General features: G+C 43.4%; 2 protein-coding genes across 2 annotated transcripts in view; both read left to right on the top strand.

Annotated features, from left to right (window-relative positions):
* LOC135705450 (NADH dehydrogenase [ubiquinone] 1 beta subcomplex subunit 2, mitochondrial-like) overlaps positions 1–21,989 on the top strand; it is a 247,189-nt gene that overhangs the window by 70,922 nt on the left and 154,278 nt on the right. The gene's annotated exons all lie outside the window — the stretch shown is intronic.
* Positions 331–15,707, top strand: LOC135705477 (uncharacterized). The gene is made up of 2 exons (XM_065227225.1): positions 331–412; positions 14,818–15,707. The coding sequence occupies exons 1-2, from the start codon at positions 331–333 to the stop codon at positions 15,705–15,707; spliced, it is 972 nt and encodes a 323-aa protein (XP_065083297.1).

Here is a 21,989-nt window from a genome sequence, read left to right as displayed (position 1 = left end):
GCAGCAAAGGTCGGACTGGTGGTGAGTGCGTCAAAAACAAAGTACATGCTAGTAGGCGGAACCAAACATGACAGGATTCGTCTAGGAAGTAATGTCACGTTAGACGGGGATACTTTCTAGGTAGTGGAGAAATTCGTTTACCTTGGATCCTTACTGACGGCTGACAACAATGTGAGTCGTGAAGTACAAAGGCGCATCATCAGTGGAAGTCGTGCCTACTATGGGCTCCAGAAGAAACTACGGTCAAAAAAGATTAACCCCCGCACCAAATGTACCATGTACAGAACGCTAATAAGACCGGTGGTCCTCTATGGACACGAGACATGGACTATGCTCGAGGAGGACCTGAAAGCACTCGGAGTTTTCGAGCGACGTGTGCTTAGGACGATCTTTGGCGGTGTGCAGGAGAACGGTGAGTGGCGGCGAAGAATGAACGACGAGCTCGCTGCACTCTACGGCGAACCCAGCATCCAGAAGGTGGCCAAAGCCGGAAGGATGCGGTGGGCAGGGCATGTTGCAAGAATGCCGGACAACAACCCTGCAAAGTTGATGTTCGCTACTGATCCGGTTGGCACAAGAAGGCGTGGAGCGCAGAGAGCACGATGGGCGGACCAGGTAGAGCGTGATCTAGCGAGCATTGGCATGACCGAGGATGGAGTATTGTGGCGTACTATTGTTGATTATGTCTTATCTTAAATGTGATATTGTACAAATAAATGTATGTATTGGTATGCATTGCATGAAATGTGTCAGAACTTTACATGATATATAATCACTGGCGTGCACAAGGTGGGGCAAGGTGGGGCAATTGCCCCTCCTTTTATAAATAAGATGTTTATTTTCACATTACCAAATTACAATATAAAATAACTTGTTTTCTTGATAACTTGATTTGAAGGTAAATTAACTTCATTTCATACTATAAGGGCAATGAAAACCTTTTATTGCGTCAATTCCTGTGAGATGGTGTCTGAAAATTGCACTACAAAGGTGCATAAAGGGACAAACTTCAATGAATTTTTTTGGTCAAAAAATTGCACCACAGTGATGCATACAAAAAAATCCTGGTTTATTTTTTTTTTCAAGGTGGTTCATGGAGGGATAAAAGAATTGGGTAAATTTAAGGTTGAAAAAATTCACCTTCGTAGTGGTAAACCGAAGAGAAAGCTTTTTATTGAATATCTGGTATAAAAATATCATCAATCATGGAAGGACTAATCAAAATGAAAAACCCTGGTGAAAAAATTGAATCACGCTAAAAATTTGGAAATTTATGGTGGAAAATTTGCACCATTCTGGTGCCTGAGAATTGCACCACAAAGGTGCATGGTAAAGCAAACGTGACTGACAATTATTGGTGCACCATTCTGGTGAATGGAGGAGAATGCTTTATTGAAAATTTCTGGTGCAAAATTTGTATCGCTGCAAATAAAATTAACAGAAAACTTCTGGTGGAAAACTTGCACTGGTCTGGTTATTTCGGAAAATGTTTGGTCTCAAATTTGCATCCTTTTGCTCAATAGAGGAACAAACTTTAATTATAATGTCTGGTGTAAAAAGGCACAAGCGTAAAAAAGCACAAGATTTATTGAAAAAAAAAAAAAAAATAATTGCGCCATTCTTATGATTGGAGGGAACCTGCTTTACTGAAAATTTATGCTGAAAAATTTGAAAATAGGGGCAAGCTTTATTTGGTGGAAAACCTGCTACATTCTTATGATAGGAGAAGCAAGCTATATTGACAATGTCTGGTGGAAAATAGAAAAAGGAAATCTGCACCAATCAGAAGATTGGAGAACAATTTTTATTGAACATTAACGGTGAAACATTTGCATCGTTCTGGTCAGTTGAAATTTCCTGGAGTACAATTTTCTGGTGTACAATATTCTGGTGTTAAATTTTCTGGGGGCAAGTTTGTATTGAAAATTTTTGGTGTAAGATTCAATCTGCTGCATGAAGGGGTTAGCTGAATTGAAAATTCCTGATGTAAAAATTGCACAGTTCTGGTGAATGGAGGGGCAAGCTTTATTGGACATTTCTCGTAGAAAAACTACAATGTTTTGGTAAATGGACGGACAACTTAAACTTGACTTCCGAGAAGAACCTCAAGGGTATTGAATTCTGAAGAGAAGTTCCAAAAGAAAAGATTTCTGGGGATGATTCCATGAAAGTTCTGCGAATAATTTCTAGTCAATCTTGCAGATAGTTGCAAGATAATTTCGAAAATAATATCGAGTAAATCAAATTTTGAATGAAATTCCAAAGAGATGTTGGGGAAAATGTCAAGGAAATTCCGAGGATGATTTCAAATTCATTTTGGGGAGAATTTCTAGAGAATACAGAGGAAATTCTTCTGAAACATTAGGGGAATTTCAGTTCCAAGGTATTCTGAGAAAAAAAAAGTTCTATAATATTCCGAGAAGAACCTCAAGGATATTGAATTCTAAGGACAGTTCCAAAATATTTTTGGAGAGAATTCAAAGAAAATTCTGCGGATAATTTCTAGTGCATTCTGCAGATAGTTACAAGATAAAATACCGAGAAAATTAAATGTTGTCTGAACTTCCAAAGGGATTTTAAGCAAAATTTCAAGCGAATTCGGAGGATAATTTCTAGCTCATTCCAGGAATAATTTCTGAAACTCTAAAGGAATTTCAGTTCCAAGGTGTTCTGAGAAAAAAATCATGAAGAATTGTGAATATAATTCCAGTGGACTTCTAAGAAGAGTTTCAAAAGAGCTCTTCGGAGAGTTCTAAAAAATCCGATATTGAATTCTGAGGACTGTTCCAAAAAATTTCTGGGGAGTATTCCAAGAAATGTCTGCGAATAATTTCTAGTGAATCCTGCAGATAGTTCCAAGATAATTCCGAAAAGAATACCGAGAAAATTAAATTTTGAGTGAAATTCCAAAGGAATTTTGAGGAAAATTTCAAGGGAGTACCAATAATTTCTAGCTCATTCCAGGAATAATTTCTAGATAATACTGAGGAAATTCTTCTGAAACTCTAAGGGAATTTCAGTTCCAAGGTGTTCTGAGTAAAAGTCAAGAATAATTCTAAAAATAATTCCAGAGGACTTCTGAGAAGAGTTTCAAAAGAGCTCATAGAGTTCTAAAAAATTCTACAAGAACCTAAGGAATTCTGAGGATGGACTTTTTCGCAACTGTACAAAGTTTATAGACAGCTTTTGGATTCCATAATTGAAAATTAGGCATAAGTTTGCCATTGAACCTTGGTCGATTGTTGTCTTACTAAGAATTTGACTAAGAATCTTCTCTGAAAATTTCAAGTCATTTGTTACCATGGTTGACATGCGCATTCCTTTGCACAAGTTGTCATTCCGTTAACAATCCTGTACTCGTTTATCAAAATAGTTTTGTGCGCCTTTGTTCCAATCGTTATATATTCTTTAAACCTTTTAATGATCCTATTAACCTTGGCATTTAGGTCAAAATTTGAAAAAAATTTAAACTACAATTTTCGCTGAAAATGACCAAGTTCAACGTTCTCGCAACGGTAACAGTAAAGTGACTTCAACTACCTATAAGGGCTTACAAAAATACTTACTTGAAATAGTCAAAAATTGTAACGATGTCTTCAAAATATGCAAAAACGTACTGCACAAAATTTCATTAAGGTAACTGAATAAAAGATGATACCAGTACCTTGAAGAATATATTTTCTTTGATTTGTATTTTTAACCTGTAAAGAAGAGCATGCCGCAAAACATTATTACAACGATTCCTACAGGGTTCAGAAATTGGAAGAAATCGACCGAGATGCTGGGCAAACACAATCGCAGTGACACCCATGTTGGAAGTATGGAAGCGTGGAAGAATTTCAAAACCAGGAAGGCTATCGACGAAGAACTGGACCACAAAAAAACAGCTATGATTACTGCTAGTAAGGCAAAGCGGCTACAAAATCGCTATATAATGGAACATTTGATCGAAATTGTGCGCATACTTTGCAAAGGTAGCCGACCACTTTGTGGAAGGAGCGGAAAGTGTGCCACCCAGTTGGTGGCTAACTACGATCCTGTGCTGGAAAAACACTTGGCGGAAGGTGCCAAAAATTGCCAGTATACAAGTAACCGTATTCAAAATGACATGATTACGTCGTTGCACAATGTAATGTAAAGAAGATGAACCACCACCGGAGCAAAAATTAAATAAAATTAGCTAAATTGAACAGTAGGGAAAAAGTGGGAGGATGACAGCACCATCTACCACGTACTTTGCAGTACTCCCCATCCCATATGCACCATAGAAAAAAATTGCCTCTCCTTCACAAGATTCCTGTGCACGCTAGTGACAGGACGTGACGAATTTTTGCAGTAAATTTCAAATAGTAATTTCTCATGCTTGTGCATCATGATTTAGATATATTTGGCAGCACTGGATAGCTTATACTGTTAGGTGTAAGATTTAAACAAACAATGTTGAGTAAACGTAAAGATGTCGAAACAAGAGAGCAATCTGTCAGCCGTTGTCGCTTTGTTGCGCGCCGGAGTATGCATGGAAGAAATAATTCGGTCGGTAAATGTGTCTGAAAGAACAGTGTATAATATTAAAAAAGGCTTGGGAAAGTGATAAGACGGAGCACCTGCTCATACTGCTAATAAAGCACAGAAATGGCTTACGGAAAATATTTCGTAAATTTGGCAGGAAGAAATTTGGCCCCAAGCAGTACCGATATCAATCCGTTGGATTATTTTGTATAGGGCGTCGTCCAACGGGATACCAATAGAACACCTCACACCACACTTAAGTCGCTAAAAGCTAAAATCAAGGCAGTGATGACATCTATGGATCGAAACATTTTAAAACGTGCATACTGCAGTTTCCGGAAGCGTCTAACTACAGTCGTCGAAAGGGAAGGCAATTTTTTTGAATAAATTTACTTACAACTTCCATATGTTGCGAAAGAAAATAAATCGCACAAAATTCATTGCTAGAATAACTAACTGGTGTATTTTTTCTCAAATATGCCATTTACTGCAAAAATTCGTCACGCACCCTGTATATAATGTAAACGAATATGATATGTGACGCTCCATTTATGTACATTATATTGAACAGCAATTTACTCTACTTTTTCGAACTGTGTAGCACTACGTCTTTGTGGACTATACTGGGGTGCTAATAAAAAAATAGGTGTCGAAATAATGTAAGGTTTTGAATACTTATAACATGGTCATCTATGAATGGATTTTAATTTTAATTGCACCAATTGATTCAAATTGGATGTAAAATTAGTTTGGTATAAAGATCATAATAGCTTATTAATGGTTAACTTTTGAAAATTGATCAAACTTTTTTATATTTGGATTATATATTCTCACGTAAATTAAGCATGAACTATAGCCTGTAAATATTTATTTAATGTGATGGAATTTGTTTTAAGCGTTTGTGTTTATCAACTGGCATTAAACCCTTCCTCTGTAAGAAGGGTAAAAACACGGCTTTCCCCATAATCGTTGAAAATAAAAATTGCCTCCACACTGCAGGCTTCCACCGTAAAGACCCTTTGCTTCTGCTGGTGCATTGAAGCCCCGAATCGAAAACATATCGAAAACAGGCAAAAATATAATTGCCCCTCACCCCCACTCAGCCCACTGACAGGTCAGTTATTTTTTGTCACCGTAAGTGTACTGTACACACCCACCATCGACCAACCAACCAACCAACCAACCAACCGACCAGTCAACCGACCGAGTGCTGATGGGTGCCGGTGTGCGTGTGCGGTGAGTTTTTCGTTTATTGGTTTGCGAATATAATCAACCCGGCACCACGGGGCTTAATGACTTGATTCATGGGTGCAATTCCGGAAAGGATCTGTCTCGAAAGGGTTTATTGAACGAACGCACTGGGTCATTTCAACATTGTCGAGCGTCCCGGAATCAGCGGATGCAGCTGTGCAGGGGAATCAAGGAATTTGTTTGTAAACTTTAACGGTGGAATTTTGTAGAGGAATCGTTTTAAAGTTGGCCAAGAATATTAAAATGTTATGAGTAATACACACTATCTGCCGTGGCTGACCAGAATTTAACCAGAATCAAATGAGTTTTTTTTTCAAGCAATCAATAAAAATAACCCATAGGGTTCTGGGCTTAGCCGTCGTTGGAAGTCCATTTTCCGTCGAATGTGATTAAAATAAGGAATGCAAGCTTCTGGTAGCTCCCGTGCTGTTCGATTTCTTCGATTACGCTATAATTTTCTAATTTTTGGGCTACAAAATGGTGAGTGACAATCTGGAAGGAGCGATATACCTAGCTCCGGTCCTCACAAGTTCCTACCTCACGCCTCCACGAGTCATATGATCACAAAAGACTGCCAGCTGAAACATGGACACAGCTGGTTGGCGTAGCCTGGGCAATGTTGTCAATCCGACAACAGCAGAGTGAGGAGGTGCGACGCGAACACTGGCGCGGTAACCATAGCACGGTGATAGAGGAAATGCTTCGCCAACCCGAGCGTCTGTTCACTATGGAGGTGCGGCTCAAACAGCGTCTGACTGGCATCCAGCGGCTGAATAAGAAATGCTCTTCCCCGGAAGCTACACCTAAGATGGCAGCCCCATCACGGCGGATAGGAGACCTTAGGCCAACCACCTACTGTCTCTGAAACCTTTACAATTGTTACAGAAACCAACAGAGAAAGACATCGAACTGATATAACGGCAACGACTTTTAGCGCAAAACAACGGACACGAATTGGATCATGGAATGTATTGACGTTAGCCCAGCAGGGTAAACTGGCACAACTCGCCAACGAGGCGCGACGCATGAAGCTAGAAATCCTGGGACTGAGTGAAGTTCGTTGGCCAAACTTTGGAGAACACAAACTGCCGTCGGGACAGGTACTACTATACTCTGGTATTCGAGGTGAAAACGCTCCCCGCCATCGTGGAGTTGGTCTCCTACTTAGCGTCATCAAGTGGGAGCCTGTTAATGAGAGGATAATCGTTGCCAGATTTAGAACACGGGTTCGTAACCTTACCATAATCCAATATTATGCGCCAACCGATGCTGCCGAGCTACAGGACAAGGAGAATTTTACAGTCAACTGAATGCCGTCGTGGATAAGGTTCCAAAGGGTGACATCAAGATCTACACTGGCGACTTCAATGCGAAGATCGGCTCCGACAACACGGACTATGAGCGTGTCATGGGACGCCATGGTCTCGGCGAAATGAGCGAGAACGGTGAGCTGTTTGCAGAATTTTGTGGCAATAACGACATGGTGATCGGGGGTTCGCTCTTCCCCCATCGGCCAGTGCACAAAGTCACGTGGGTTTCCCGTGATGGACATACCGAGAATCAGATCGACCACATCTGCATCAGCCGAAAATGGAGACGGAGCCTTCTTGATGTCCGGAATAAACGCAGCGCCGACATCGCGTCTGACCATCACCTTCTCATCGGTGAAATCCGCCTACGAATGGCGCGGATCCAGCGAAGGGAGGAGAGACTCGGGCGGCGGTTCAACACACGCCGACTTGAAGATTCAGCGGTAAAAAGGTCTTTTGTTCATGAACTTGAGACTCGAGCTGCGGACGTTCCAGAAGGTGGCAGCGTAGAAGAACAATGGACGGCCATCAAGAATGCCTTTATAGAAACAAGCGAGAACAACTTGGGTGAGCTGCGCACCCAGAGGAAAGAGTGGATCACAGATGAAACCTATCGGAAGATTGAGGAGCGTAGAGAAGCAAAAGCCGCGATAGAGCAGGCGAGAACCAGAGGAGCCAAGAACGAAGCCCGTCAACAGTACTCGGCTCTAGAGAAGGAAGTCAAGCGCTCTTGCAGACGGGACAAGTGAGCGTGGGTGAACTCCCTGACCGACGAAGGGGAGAAAGCCGCAAACACTGGCGATATACGCCTCCTCTACGATATCTCACGACGCCTGAGTGGAGCAAGGATGAACCCGAGGATGCCAGTGAAGGACACGACTGGACAATTGCTTACCGACCCTACTGACCAGCTGAAACGCTGGTTTGAGCACTTCGAACAACTTCTTCAAGTTTCGACGGCCAACCAGCCATCAACATCTCGGCATGATCCACCTAGGGTGCGGCGCATCACTCGCGTCAATTCCGAGGCCCCATCACTGCAGGAGATTGAAGCAGCTATCCGAAGCATGAAACCCAACAAGGCTCCAGGGGTCGATCGCATATCAGCAGAGATGCTCAAAGCTGACCCCATGCTATCCGCACAAATGTTACATCAACTATTCTGTAATATCTGGGACACCGCGACTTTTCCGGCCGACTGGATGCAGGGCATCTTAGTGAAGGTCCCAAAGAAGGGGGATCTGACTGTGTGTGACAATTGGCGAGGTATCATGTTACTGTGTATTGTTCTCAAAGTTCTGTGCAAAGTTATCCTGAATCGGATACAGGAGAAGATCGACGCGACTCTCCGACGGCAGCATGCAGGATTCCGTGCCGGAAGATCTTGTGTGGACCATATTGTCACGCTCCGCATCATCCTGGAGCAGGTCAATGAATTCCAAGAGTCCCTTTATTTGGTATTCATTGACTACGAAAAAGCTTTCGACCGTCTCAATCACGAGAATCTGTGGGGCACCCTGAGACGCAAGGGAGTCCCTCGTCAACCTCATCGAAGCGCAGTATGAGGCTTTCACGTGCAGAGTTCTGCATAACGGAGCCTTGTCCGACCCTATCCCGGTAGTCGCTGGTGTGAGACAAGGATGTATACTATCACCGCTACTGTTTCTCATCGTAATCGACGAGATCATGGTAGGTGCAATTGACCGTGTACCGAACCGTGGGCTGCTTTGGCAGCCTATCACCATGGAGCATCTCAACGACTTCGATTTGGCTGATGATGTTGCTCTACTAGCACAACGGCGCTCTGATATGCAGAGTAAGCTCAATGACCTAGCCGAACGCTCCTCTGCGGCGGGCTCACCATCAACGTCAACAAGACCAAATCGTTGGATATCAACACGGGCAACCCTTCCAACTTTACGGTAGCGGGGCAAGCAGTGGAGAAGGTCGAAATTTTCCAATATCTTGGCATCAACCGATGCCTGTGGTATATAATTCTTGCCTGGTGGCCTCACAACTGGATCTCGAATGCCGAGCTCCATCGTCGATGTCATCAGATAGCAACAGAAATCGCAAGCAAGCGCTGGATTGGAATCCAGCAGGACATCGCAGCAGAGGCAGACCCAGGGGCTCATGGCGGCGGAGTCTCAATAAGGAAATTAAGCAAGTCGATAGAAATCTGACCTGGGCCCAGGTCAAGACAAAAGCGAGCAGCCGCTCAGGATGGAAGTCTTTCACGTTGGCCCTTTGCACCGCTGGTGGTGCACAGGACCATTAAGTAAGTAAGTAAGTTATAATTTTCGGTAGCTGGCGTAAAATAATGAATTTATGTACCCGATTTAAAGGAGGTAATATGAAGCGAAGTTCAACGAAGTGGTGCGTCATCATTTGTGAAATCGTTCTGTTTTTTTTTTTTTTTGACATAGGACTACGTTTGTGATTTCTATATGGGGGTACACTTTGTGAAAACCGAAAATGGAACATGTAACAAAATTATGAAAGATTTTGAATGTTAATAACTCAGCTGCCCCTGGACCAATTTCAATAATTTTATCACCAATCGATCATAAATATTCCTACACATGTGCGAAAGTTAAGATTTTACCATTTTTCAAAATGTCATTATTGAAAATTGCATGAATGCAAATGTTGCTATGATAGTTAAAATATTCACCAATTGCCTGCGAAAAGTGATTTCCCTAACACAGATTTCAAAGTTGAATTTCCTCCGGTCTCACCAAACGGTGTTTATTCAATCACCACGTTATGAGTGGTGATGTTCTCCAGTACACAACGAAAGACTGCCTGCAAGTAACGAGCTGCAGCCCACATGACCATCCATCGAAGGAGGAAGAAGTCGCACAGCTATTGATCGGAATCAGTAGCTCTTCGTGAGTCGCTGTGGACAATTTATGTCAAGCCCGTCATACTAAAGAGTATGAACAGAGAGAAATCCGCTCAAATTCCTATTAATACACAAAACACAAGCTCCTGCTGCAGTTAACAAATAAGATTTATTATATAAGACCATGTAGTCGTACGTCACCATTGCGTAGAACCCCAAAGAGGTGTCCCTTGCAGTTTTTTTTTTTTTTTTTTTCCTTACTGAGTACCAATGCTACCGACGCTAGGGAGGCAGCTCCCGCACCTGGACCCTACCTATCGACCCATCAACTCACGGACCGTGGACCAACGGCTTTACTTCCCTCTAGTTATGCCTCAGAAAATCCCGGCGGCACCGACTGGCATTGACCCCAGACTCCACCGACACCGCTAGAAATCCTTTTGCATATGCTGTAATTGTGTACGGCTTTTATTTCAAACAGCTTTCAATTAATCAAATCTGTAAACAATGAGCCGTCAAAGGAAAATAAAACTACGATCCCTTAATAATGTCATTTTTGTTTCCTATGAAAAATAAGTTTATCTGGATTACCACCATTGTTCTGGCATCAACCCCATACCATCATTGTAGGTACACAGCAAAACATTCTTAATTTTAATTGTGATGTAAACATTCATTCACACAAACGAAATGTCTCAGAACTTTGTAATGTAAACTTATATGATATGTGACGCTCCATTTATGTGCATCATATTGAACAAAAAAATACACAGCTTTTTCAAACTGTGTACATCACTATTTGCGCTTGTTTAGATTTATTCCTGTGCTGTTGCTTATATACAGTTTGCTATATTTCAGGGAAAATAATTAGAACTGATGACGATCGTTGAAATTGAAAGTTTAAATATGTACAGTACATACTAACGCGGGACTTGGAAACAAAGACAAGCTACGTTGCAAACCAAAATCCATCTGCCGCGTCTACCTGGCTTCCACTCGGAAAGTCATTAATTCAACCCCATTTGCTTGCAAAATAAATCTTAACGAATTCCTCGAGATTTACTCTCCACCTTGTTGTGTCCTACAGTTCACTTTGAAGCGCATCTTGGTTTGTTTCGAAAACGGTCTGCCTGCTAAACTACCCTGTGCGAGTAAGAGAGGGCACCCCATCACCGAACTGGTTACATCCAAAGCTTCGCAGCAAGTTCTTCTCCTCCGCCCACAAGCACCCGATTACGCGATAAATTAAATGGCGAACGCCACCGTAACCCATTAATCCTTTCGAAGGGACTTGGAGAAATGTGGCCGTGTCATGTTGCTCCCGCCCGGTTGTTAGCATTGTTGAAAGCCCCTTTCGTCGTCGCCGTCGGATGCTTCAAACTTTGAACGGCCCTTCGAACAGGTTTATTGCAGATTATAGGGAGTCGAGCATTAGCGCCGATTCTGTACACTGCGCTGCAGAAAATTCCTCAAAGACAATTTTGACCCAAGATCAAATTTATGTAAAACAGGAGTACCTACCTATTATTAAACTCACTCACTAATGAAGCTGCATTCAAAATAGCAAAGCGTTCTACCATCTCCTTATCCAGAAAAAAAATAAACCTTTTATTGAAGATTGCTGTACAAGAGCATAGCAGGTGTTCAGAGTCTTCCTTTTCTATGCCACAAACAGAATAATCAGAAACTAGTTTCGAGGAATTCCATATCAGCAATAAGCGTGAGTGGTAAGCGTAGTAGTGGTAAGCGTGATTACCTCTCACCCCAGCAGGCCTGGGTTCAATCCCAGTCGAGGCCGCCGGGATGTTCTGAGGCAGAACATCACTGATCACGCCTTCCTTCGAAAGGAAAGTAAAGAAGTTGGTCCCCGGTTCATGAGTTGATGGGTCGATAGGTAGGGTCCAGAAAACAAGATCGACGAAAAACAAATCAAGGGAAACAAAAATAGTTCTGGTTCAGAATCTTGTTTTGGATTCTCTGAAGTCTGAATTTGTGTGATCGAGTTCAAAATTCCCAAACAGGGAGCTCAACTGAATTACTTGTTTCTCAGCCTCAGTTTGGATATACTGTTCATGAGCTGATACAATTACCTGATCAGGACATTGCACCTGATTGATATTTTTTCCACATGAGACTTGAAGATAAGCTTGCTGTCTACGGTGAGACCAAGATAGATTACCTCCTTGGACCAGTAGTGGAGCCTCTCAAGCGAACCTTCACATCATCAGGCTAGGGGATTTAGAATTAGGAAATTTGATGACCTGGGGCTTCGTCGCATTGATACAAATTTTCCAGTTGTTAAAATAGTCAGCCAGAACATCCAGGCCTCGCTAAAGTTGATTGCTTGATGATGAGAGCAGTGTCATCTGCAAACAGAGACAGCTTTCCACCACCAGGAAGGGTGGGCATGTCGAAAGTGAAGATATTAAAAACAATAGGGCCTATGATGCTGCCTTGGGGCATACCAGCATTAACATGGAACGGAACCAGAGAGTGGAATTCTTCCCCCATCCGAGTGGAAAAATCCATGTTCCAGTTCCGAGCAGGAGACAACTCTACGGCAATGAGATCCTGCCTCACCGAATTACTACAAACACGGTACCACAACTACGAACTCCGTTTCACCGACGGCTCCAAAGCAGGAGGCAGGGTCGACTTTGAAGTAACTTATGGACAGACCTCACACTTCTGGAGACTTCCTGATCAATGCTCGGTCTTCTCGGCCGAGACTGCAGCCCTTCATTACGCAGCTTCCCTACCATCCTCCTCTCCGCTATGTGTACTACCCGACTCTGCTAGCGCCCTCACGGCACTGGAATCCGCCACCGCCCGCCACCCCTGGATTCAGGCCATACAAAACCACACCCCCCTGGCTTCACTTTCATGTGGATACCGGGACACTGTGGAATTTCCGGAAACATAGAAGCAGACCACCTCGCAGCCATTGGACGATGTGGCCGACTCGCCAACACTTCGATCCCCAGACAGGTTTAACGACCAGAGATTTCTGTCCCGGTTAAGAAACGGCCACAACATGGGGAGCAGCTGTGGTGGTAACCTCCGACAAAGATGCGACACCTGCAGAACAACAATGACGGTCGAGCACATACTAATAAACTGCCCTTGCTTCCACGGACCACGAGAACTCTACGGGATCCCGGGCAACATCCGAGACACCCTTCAGAACGACCCGGTAGCAGAGACACAACTGATATGTTTCGCGAAGGAGACTGGAATCTACAAGAGGGTTTAACCCATATATATTATTACAGTAGGCCCGACATTCCCTGCCGGTAGCGGGTGCCAGGTCTCTCCTGGCAGCTTCTACCGGTGGGGCTCTGCTGGGGTCCTCAAAACAAAACAAAAAATACAAAATATGACAGCAACATAGAACAGTTTGGCAAAATAAGTTCCCCCCTGGAACCGCAACCATCATTCAACTCCGCAAAATAAAAACTCTGTACCTTGTTTCCCTCTGGGATACCCCCTTCTGGGGTGTCCGGAAACGAACCAGCCCAGGGCTGAAAGTCTCCTTAATAAAGATATAAAAAGCACTACAATTGAATGTGTCAGAGGTCGTATTGTACAGCGAGACCTGAAATGATCGGCCGAAACATAATTTTTAATGATTTTCACTAAGAAAATCGGAAAATTGTACCGTTGCAGCTTGCACACCAGGGCATCATGCCAGACATTGTCGAACGCCTTCTCGACGGCCAACAATGCCATGGCTGATGTTTTGGACACAGCTCTATTCCACCTGATGATGTCCGTAACACGAAGCAGCTGGTGGACAGTGGAGTGACCTTTGCGGAAACCGAACTGTTCCTCAAGGAAAATATTGTTGGAGTCTGCGATGTCCAAAAGTCGATATAAAATTATGTTCTCAAACATCTTCGAGAGGGCGGGGAGGACTTCAGGGTGGGAGTGACTTTAGCTAGTTTCCAACAATGTGGAAAGAAGCCAAGTTCAAAGCACCTGTTAAAGATGGTGGTGAGATGAAGGTATGAGTTTTGACTCAGATGTTTCAACTCGATGTTAAAGACGTTGTCGAAGGCAGGAGTCTTAAAATTTGTTGATGTTTCAATGGCTGATATCACCTCATCCACCGTCACCCTCTGCCCTCTGAAAGGTATTGGCAGATTCTTCAAACATTCGAACAAACTCCGACACAACATTTTCAAATGGACTTACAGCCCTGTTAACCAACTGGTGTGAAGTAAGGAAATGATAACCAAGGGCCAGTCGGTGTTAGTAGGTGCCTACCATCAGCGTTGAAATGAGGGATGGGCTTAGGCTTATTTTTTAGCAGCTTGAAAAGTTTCCAAAAAGGTTTTGAAAACCCTCCAAGGCTGCTGACATGCTTGGCAAAGTTCCGGTTACGTAAGTCTTCACCCCGGGTCTTGATTATTTTGGTTAGATTGATAGCTGTTGTTTTCTTGTCACGGAGGTTAGTCCTCTGATACTGCCTCCGATAGATATCTCGTAGTCTGATTAGTTGGTTAGTAATTGGGTTAAACTCGAAGGACTTATGGTTAACCGCACTCACCGGCGTTCATCTGTTCGAGAAGGTCGTCTAAAGTATCAAGATAACTGCTCAACCATACTTTTGGACTGACTCGATGATCGTCAAATGCTGGATCGCTTCTCTACCCTCTCGCTGGAATATGTTCATAGCCAACAGAGTGTCAGAGATCCAACACATTTCTCGTGGAGGAACCTGGAACCACATCGCTGGCTTAGAGAATCCCGCTGATGTTCTATCACGGGGAATGACGCCTGATATACTGAAGGACTATCAAATGTGGTGGCACGGACCATCCTGGCTTCGGCAGGAGAAGACATCCTGGCCAACAACTGCTACAATCACTACTGAACACCTGGATCCCTCTCTTCTTTAAGAAAGAACTACTGTGTCAGCCCCTGCTCAACTAATCGAGACCTGTCCAATCATCGGTATACGATCGTCTTTGAACGATCTTCTCCAATTAGTAGTTCTCATCCGAAGATTCGTCCACAACTGCAAGAACCGTTTAGATCGTAGAGTAGGCTTCATCAGATATGAAGAGCGAGAAGAAGCGCTGCGTCAGCTGCTAGCTCTTGCCCAACAGGAAAGTTTCCCCGGAGATCTCGCCGAGCTGCAGAAGAATGGTGAAGTCAAGTCTACATCGAGGATCAACCAGCTCACTCCACGCTTTGTAAACGGGTTAATCCTGGTCGGCGGCCGGCTCGCGAATGCCAACATTTCGGCTGGCCGGAAACATCCAATTGTTCTTGACAATCAACACCCGTTGTCTGTTCTCATCGCCACTGACTATCACCGCATTGTCCATGCTGGACAACAGCTACTGACCGCCAGCATGCGGGAAAGATACTGGCCAATTGCTGCTCGCAACCTAGCACGCATGGTCATTCATCGCTGTGTGAAATGCTTTCGTGCTCGGTCGAAGCTCCACGAGCAACTCATGGCAGACTTACCATCGGAACGAGTAACTCCAGCTCCCCCTTTCTTACGAGTAGGAGTGGATTACTGTGGCCCGTTTTACATCCAGTACCCGTACAGAAAAGGAGCACCGATTAAGTGCTTCGTCGCCGTGTTTGTGTGCCTTGTAGTGAAGACTGTCCACCTGGAGGTCGTGGGAGACCTCACCAGTCAGGCCTTCATCGCTGCGTTTAGAAGATTCGTCGCACGACGTGGACGCCCAAAAATCCTTATGTGCGACAACGCAACAAATGTCATCGGGGCACGGCTTGAATTGGGTGAACTACGGAAACTGTTCAATAACCAGTAATTTGCGAAGACAGTAGCTGAAGAGACGGCGATGGACAACATCAACTTTAAATTCATCCCGGCAAAATCTCCAAATTTTGAAGACCTTTGGGAGGCCACCGTGAAGTCGTTGAAAGGACATCTGAAGCGTACCCTAGGAAACACGGTTATTTCATCTGATGAAATGGCAACTCTGGTGGCGCAAATCGAGGCCTGCCTCAACTCGAGGCCGATTACGCCACTCTCGAATGACCCAAACGACATGGAAATCCTGACTCCTGGTCACTTTCTGGTGGGAAGACCACTCACAGAAATTCCAGAACCGTCACTTGAAGACCTCAATCAGACCAGGCTTTCGAGATGGCAGCGAGTGCAGAACTTCCTTCAACACATCTGGAAGCGTTGGTCGACTCAGTACCTTTCTGATCTGCAAGCTCGAACAAAATGGAGAGAATGTTTTGTCGTCCATAGTCCAGTTCCTCCGCCGCGGCTGGAGCCGCACGTCTGAATTTCTGATGTCCACCGTGTACCTCTGCCCTTCATCTACCAGTCATCATCAACTGTCGACCAAGGATCACCCTCGAAGTCATACGAAAGTGTCAACAACTACCAAATTCCCCTTGGACATCCCTGAAACATCCGGTCTGATGTTTACTCGACGGGTTCATCGGAAGCGCAACCGCGCTAGCGGAGGCGAACGGCCTCCGCGGACCAGGGAAGTCGTTTGATCTTTGTAATTTATTGTTAAAAAATCGCCTTTCATCTTATTTAGAGAATTCCGGTCGAAGATAGCCTCATCCGAGGTCGAAGGGTCAACTAGCGATGTCGAATTGAGAAGGAATCCATGGACGATCCCCAACCATCCATCGACCACACAGGCCGTGCGAGCGATGACGAGGGCAAAGGAACGAGGAGTAGCCTTCAGCAACTGCAGTATTGATATCCATTGTTATTTATGTATACACGTTTGTTTTTATTTGCATGTTAGGAGATAGGAGATTTTTGTTTTGTATAGCTATCGATGTATAAATGTAGGTCGAAACTAGGCATTTTAAGGCGGCCGGTCATGAGTAACCCGAGTAGGTGAACAGTAGGAGATATAGTTGACCTATTCTGCCCAATGTCCCTTATCAATCTATCCCGTACCATATCGATCGCTTCACGATCAACGGTAGGGCCGAGTGTACGTAGGAAACCGAAGATAAAAACATCGCACGCACTTAGATAGATCCCTAGAATTTTATATTATTTAGTCCGCAATAAACCTTTCGCATGAACAGTAGTTTTTGGTTGAAGTACAACGTCGCGTGTTGCAATTTGTAAAATTAAGAACAAACAGTGAAATACAGTCCAACTTTACCCCGTCAAAGTACTCGCGTGTTAAGTGCTTTCTGTGCGCGTTATCCGACGACTTTGAACCCAGTGATTAAGTCCCTGATTGAACACATGGTAGAAGCTTGAAATTAATTGCATGCTAGATGGCGATGGCACCTCCACCTCCTCTAGCGCTTGTACCTCCGGTTTCAGGTGCGTGTCCGTTAGGAAACATACATCGATGTCGTGAACCCGGAAGAACTCACCAAGTTTGTAGCTTTTACTCTTGAGGGAGCAAGCATTCCAATTTAGGAAGTTTAGGTTGCTGACTTCAGGGCCCATATTTGCTGAGGAAGCACTTGCGGCACGGTTCTGGTCTTCTTTAATGCGGCATTCACGAAGGTGCACGAAAAGATTCATCGTGAGCTCGAGGATCTCTTCCGATGAGTAGAGGGAACTATCATCGGTCTGATGGTCAGAGTTGTTAGCCCAAGCACCGGACAAACCTGGAGGTGGTTGGGATGAGGCAGAAGCGGCAGCTGTCAGTCGATCTTGGACCGAGGGAGCAGGAGTCTGCTGTCGGATCTGGATGAAGACCGCACGCTTGGGACATCTCGTATCGCTGCCCAGGTGGTTGGAATCACAGTTCGTGCATTTAGGTTTAGTTTATTCTTCCTTCTTGCAGATGGTAGTATTGTGTGCCCCAGCGCATTTGCCACAACGAGCCTTTATGTGACAATTCTTCGTACCGTGCCCAAATGCCAGAAAATTCGTGCACTGGGTCTCGTCAAGATGCCGAAAGCGATACTGCTCCCACTGAATCACGATGTTGAACAGCGCGTGAATCTGCCGTAGAGCAGCCACAGTGGTGGAGTCATTTTCGAAGTGCAACAGGTACAAGTGGTCCCGGAATGCACTGGTTTCATCACGTCTCGCAATTGGAAAAATGTTGATTGGTTTCAGATGAAGGCGCTCCAATTCCGTTTTAATCTCTGCAACTGGGATATTTGGAAGACCACGAATCACCATTTTCAGTGGTTTGCTTCCAGGGACATCGTGAGTGTAGAACTCAAACCGGTTCGCCTGAAGAAATGTGCCAACAGCGTTGTAGTCCGCCAGCGTCGAGCACAAGATTTTGATCCCCGTACTGCACAGCTTGAACAGCGGATGGATTTGCTTTTTAGCCAGCTCATTCCTAAGCAATGTAAGTTCCTTCGTCGAGGTAAACAGTGGGGGCACTTTTTCCCGTCTCTCAACTGGATCTACATCTGTTTCTTCGGGGAGTCCCGAGAACGGATTACTCTGAAGCTACCTTTCCGTGTGGTTGCTGCCACCAGCTTGCTTGCGAGGCATTTTCGGGGCATCTTGAACGGATGCGGTTGCATCCAGACTCTGGCGACCCCCACCTTTATTTTGACGTAGGACTACGTCTTTGATTTCTATATGGGGGTACACTTTGTGAAAACCGAAAATGGAACATGTAACAAATTAAGAAAGATTTTGAACGTTAGTAACTCAGCTGCCCCTGGTCCAATTTCAATAATTGTATCACCAATCGATCAGAAATATGGCTACGCATCGATAACAATGCTTCCGAATGTTGATTTTTAACAAGAAACTATTGGAAAACTGGTAAATGTCCAGCATTGTCCAAGAGCGTTGAATTAACTAACAAATCCACCATGCATATGCTGCTTCCCCAGCACAGTCGTCAGAGAGTAGTAACAAAGATGAATACTAAGATGAAACTGTCGGAAGAAAAACTTTCTATTTTAGTGTCCTCTTTCACGGTCCCTTTCATCCAATGAATACCCCCCGTATTCAAGGTAATTTTGTGGTATTGCTGCCCCCTCGACAGAGATGAAATTTTGCGCTCATGTTTATCAAAACAAACACACCAAAATCAGAGGTGTCCCATTTTTTAATTACTCGATTAACAACTAATCGATTTTTTTTTGTTCGCTGTGCTGCCATTTTTCCACCAATGAGAGTGCAGCACATGTTTGAAACGATCGGTGATGATCCTTTAGAGAAGTTAATACTTATATCGGCATGATCTAACCGATTACAAATATTTTACTTTTCGGTTCGTTAATCGATTAATCGATAATTCGAATGAAAATCGGCCATCACTAGATGAATGTGAAACGTCATTTCAAATATATGGACCGTACATAAATAATGATACAATTTGAAAGGGACCGGGGCTCATCACAAATTACGTCCACACGGTAACTGAAATAAACCCGAGTGTTCACCGGTTGGTAGTAAGTAGACGAAACAAGTCGAAGTGGCATTTGCCTCCGATCCTCGGGCGCGTGCGAATAGGGAGGATAGAATTGCGTAATATTTTGCTCACTCATTGTCATATTTAGAACCACACACTCCCAACGACCACACAAAATGCTCTCCCGAGTTGTAATCTTGCAACCAAACTTGGAAACAGGAGATACACTCAAAAAATATCACATATGTAATGCATGAAATCCATGTGAATTTCACATAGCTTTCCAAAAAAAGTTGACGACAACCTTAAGAAATCGTTTGTGGACTTTGTCGTTCAGTTTTTTTCATGGAAATTTTTGTTAAATAAGCTAGAATTAAATAAGAAAGTTTTTTTTTTATACATTTTGACGTAGGATTACGTCTGTGATTTCTATATGGAGGTACACTTAGTGAAAACCGAAAATGGAACATATAACAAAATTATGAAAGAATTTGAACACTAATAACTCAACTGCCCTTGGACCAATTTCAATAATTTTATCACCAATCGATCAGATATATTTCTACGCATCTATCAGATTTAAAACGTTATCTTTTTTTTTCTAAATGTCACTATTGAAAATTGTAGGAATGTACAACTGTTGCTATGAGCACCGATTGCCTGTGAAAAGCGATTTCCCTAACACAGATTTCAAAGCTGAATTCCATCCGGTTTCACCAAACGGTGTATATTCAATCACAGCGTGGTGAGTGGTGGTGTTTTCCAGTATACAACAAAGGGCTGTCTGGAAGCAACGAGCTGCAGCCCACATAAGCATTCAAAGAAAGATGAAGAAGCCACACCGCTATTGATCGGAATCAGTAGTTCTTCGTGAGTTGCTGTGGGTCGACTATGCCAAGCTCGTCATACTAAAGAGTATAAACAGAGAGAACCCCGCTCAAATTGTTTACAAAAGCTGTTACGCCCTAATTCCAGCTCTATCTAGATATAAGACCACGTAGTTCTACGTCACCATTGCGTACAACCCCATAGGGCTGCCCCTTGGTGTTTTTTCAACGGGTGAGGGCATTCAATTGCTGCTCCACTGCCACAAGAGAGTCGAGAACTGACGACACGTTTCCAGCCAAACCGAACACTCGCGACGGATACCACGACCAATCGACCGACTTGAAACACCAAACGACTCGAGAGAGCGAGCGAAAAGAGAACCAGACTGTACAGCTTGATGATCAAGCAGATAATGATCTGATAGGGAGACTTTCGTTGTGTAGCTTAAACTGATAGTGAAAGTTAATACTGAAAGTCCATTAGTGAAAGTGATTTACTTAACGTGAATTAGTGAAAGTGAATTAGTGAAAGTGAATAAGTGAAAGTGAAAGTGACACAACAGTAGTAGAATCAAAAGGAAAAACAACGTAAAAGGTATACAATTATTCTACCAAAACGCTCATCAATCAATTTAGATGTTCCGGATGTTGATTTGATAAGGTCAAATTTATTATTTATCATAACCATATCAAGCGACATATCGAATCATATTTACTTGATGGAATATGACCAATGGCACTCAAAACGGCAACAATTGAGCCATATGGCCTCCGTAGAATCGGTTCTGGATTTTCTGGATTATGGTTCCATATGGTCAAATTTGATATATTTCATAACCATATCGACCGACATATTAAGTCACATCTATACCGTTCGAAAAATTCATGTAAATTTCTGCGAGATATAGCGCACATAAAATTATCGCTAGATTTGGTATAAATTTACGCGATATTTCGTGTAAATTTAGGTGCAATATCGCATAAATTAGCAATATTGTATGCAAACTTGTAAACGATTTCGCTGTTTATGCCAAGCAGAGCTCAAAATTAAACGAAGGGAAATTTTACGCGATAGTTAAAATTCATAATTGTTTTCTGTGTACTCGACGAAATATGATAATCAAAACCATAACCATAGAACCATATGGTTACGGTAGATCTGGTTCTGAATATTGCAGATCATGGTTCCACATGTTCAAATATGATTTCTCTTACAACCATATCAAGCGACATATCAAATCACAGTTACTCGACAATGGCATACAAAACGACATCCATAGAGCCATATGGTCACCGTAGAACCGGTTCCGGATCCTCCCCACAAACAATTTTAGCTGCAGATTAGCTAATACAGCCAAAAATTGGCTATTCAGCTAATTTTTGCCTGTGTAAGCAACTTAAATTCTTTGCTGGAATGGTTCCGTATGGAGCAGTTCCACGCCAAATGACGAATCGGAAAAACTCGACCTTCTCCGATTGACATAATTAAGTGTTATGGGCAATCATTCACGTTTCTACAAAAAAAAATCGACCGTTTTAGATGTTGTATTTTTTTCAAAATGGCGTCTTTGAAACTTTTCAATAAATTGCAGCACGAAATTGTCAATTCTGATCGAAATGACGTCTTATGAAAAAGGTTAAAGACGCCATTTTGAAAACAAACAAAAATACCAGATCCAAAATGAACGAACTTTTGCAAAAATGTGGATGGTTGCCCATCTATACATATAAAAATTACTTTCTGTCTGTCTGTCTGGTCTGTCTGGTCTGCCTGGTCTGCCTGTTCTGTGTCTGGTCTATCTGGTCTGTCTGGTTTGTCTGGTCTGCCTGGTCTGCCTGGTCTGCCTGGTCTGCTCCTAGACACCTGAGGGGGAATCTGCTCCTAGACACCTGAGAAGATAACTCAGGGTGTGGGGATGGGAGAAGTAGCACTCCC

The sequence above is a fragment of the Ochlerotatus camptorhynchus genome, unplaced genomic scaffold, assembly GCF_037179485.1.
Source record: "Ochlerotatus camptorhynchus isolate MF236.1 unplaced genomic scaffold, CSIRO-AGI_Acam_v1.1 ptg000267l, whole genome shotgun sequence".
In the NCBI taxonomy this organism is placed as follows: Eukaryota; Metazoa; Arthropoda; class Insecta; order Diptera; family Culicidae; genus Ochlerotatus; species Ochlerotatus camptorhynchus.
This window is presented reverse-complemented; position numbering and strand designations above follow the sequence as displayed.

Bases quoted from the DNA above. Each gene is read 5' to 3' on its own strand.
- LOC135705477 (XM_065227225.1), top strand. From the start codon at position 331: ATGCTCGAGGAGGACCTGAAAGCACTCGGAGTTTTCGAGCGACGTGTG. The intron at 413-14,817 runs GTGAGTGGCGGC...CTCTTCTTTAAG, and splicing joins TGGCGGTGTGCAGGAGAACG to AAAGAACTACTGTGTCAGCC.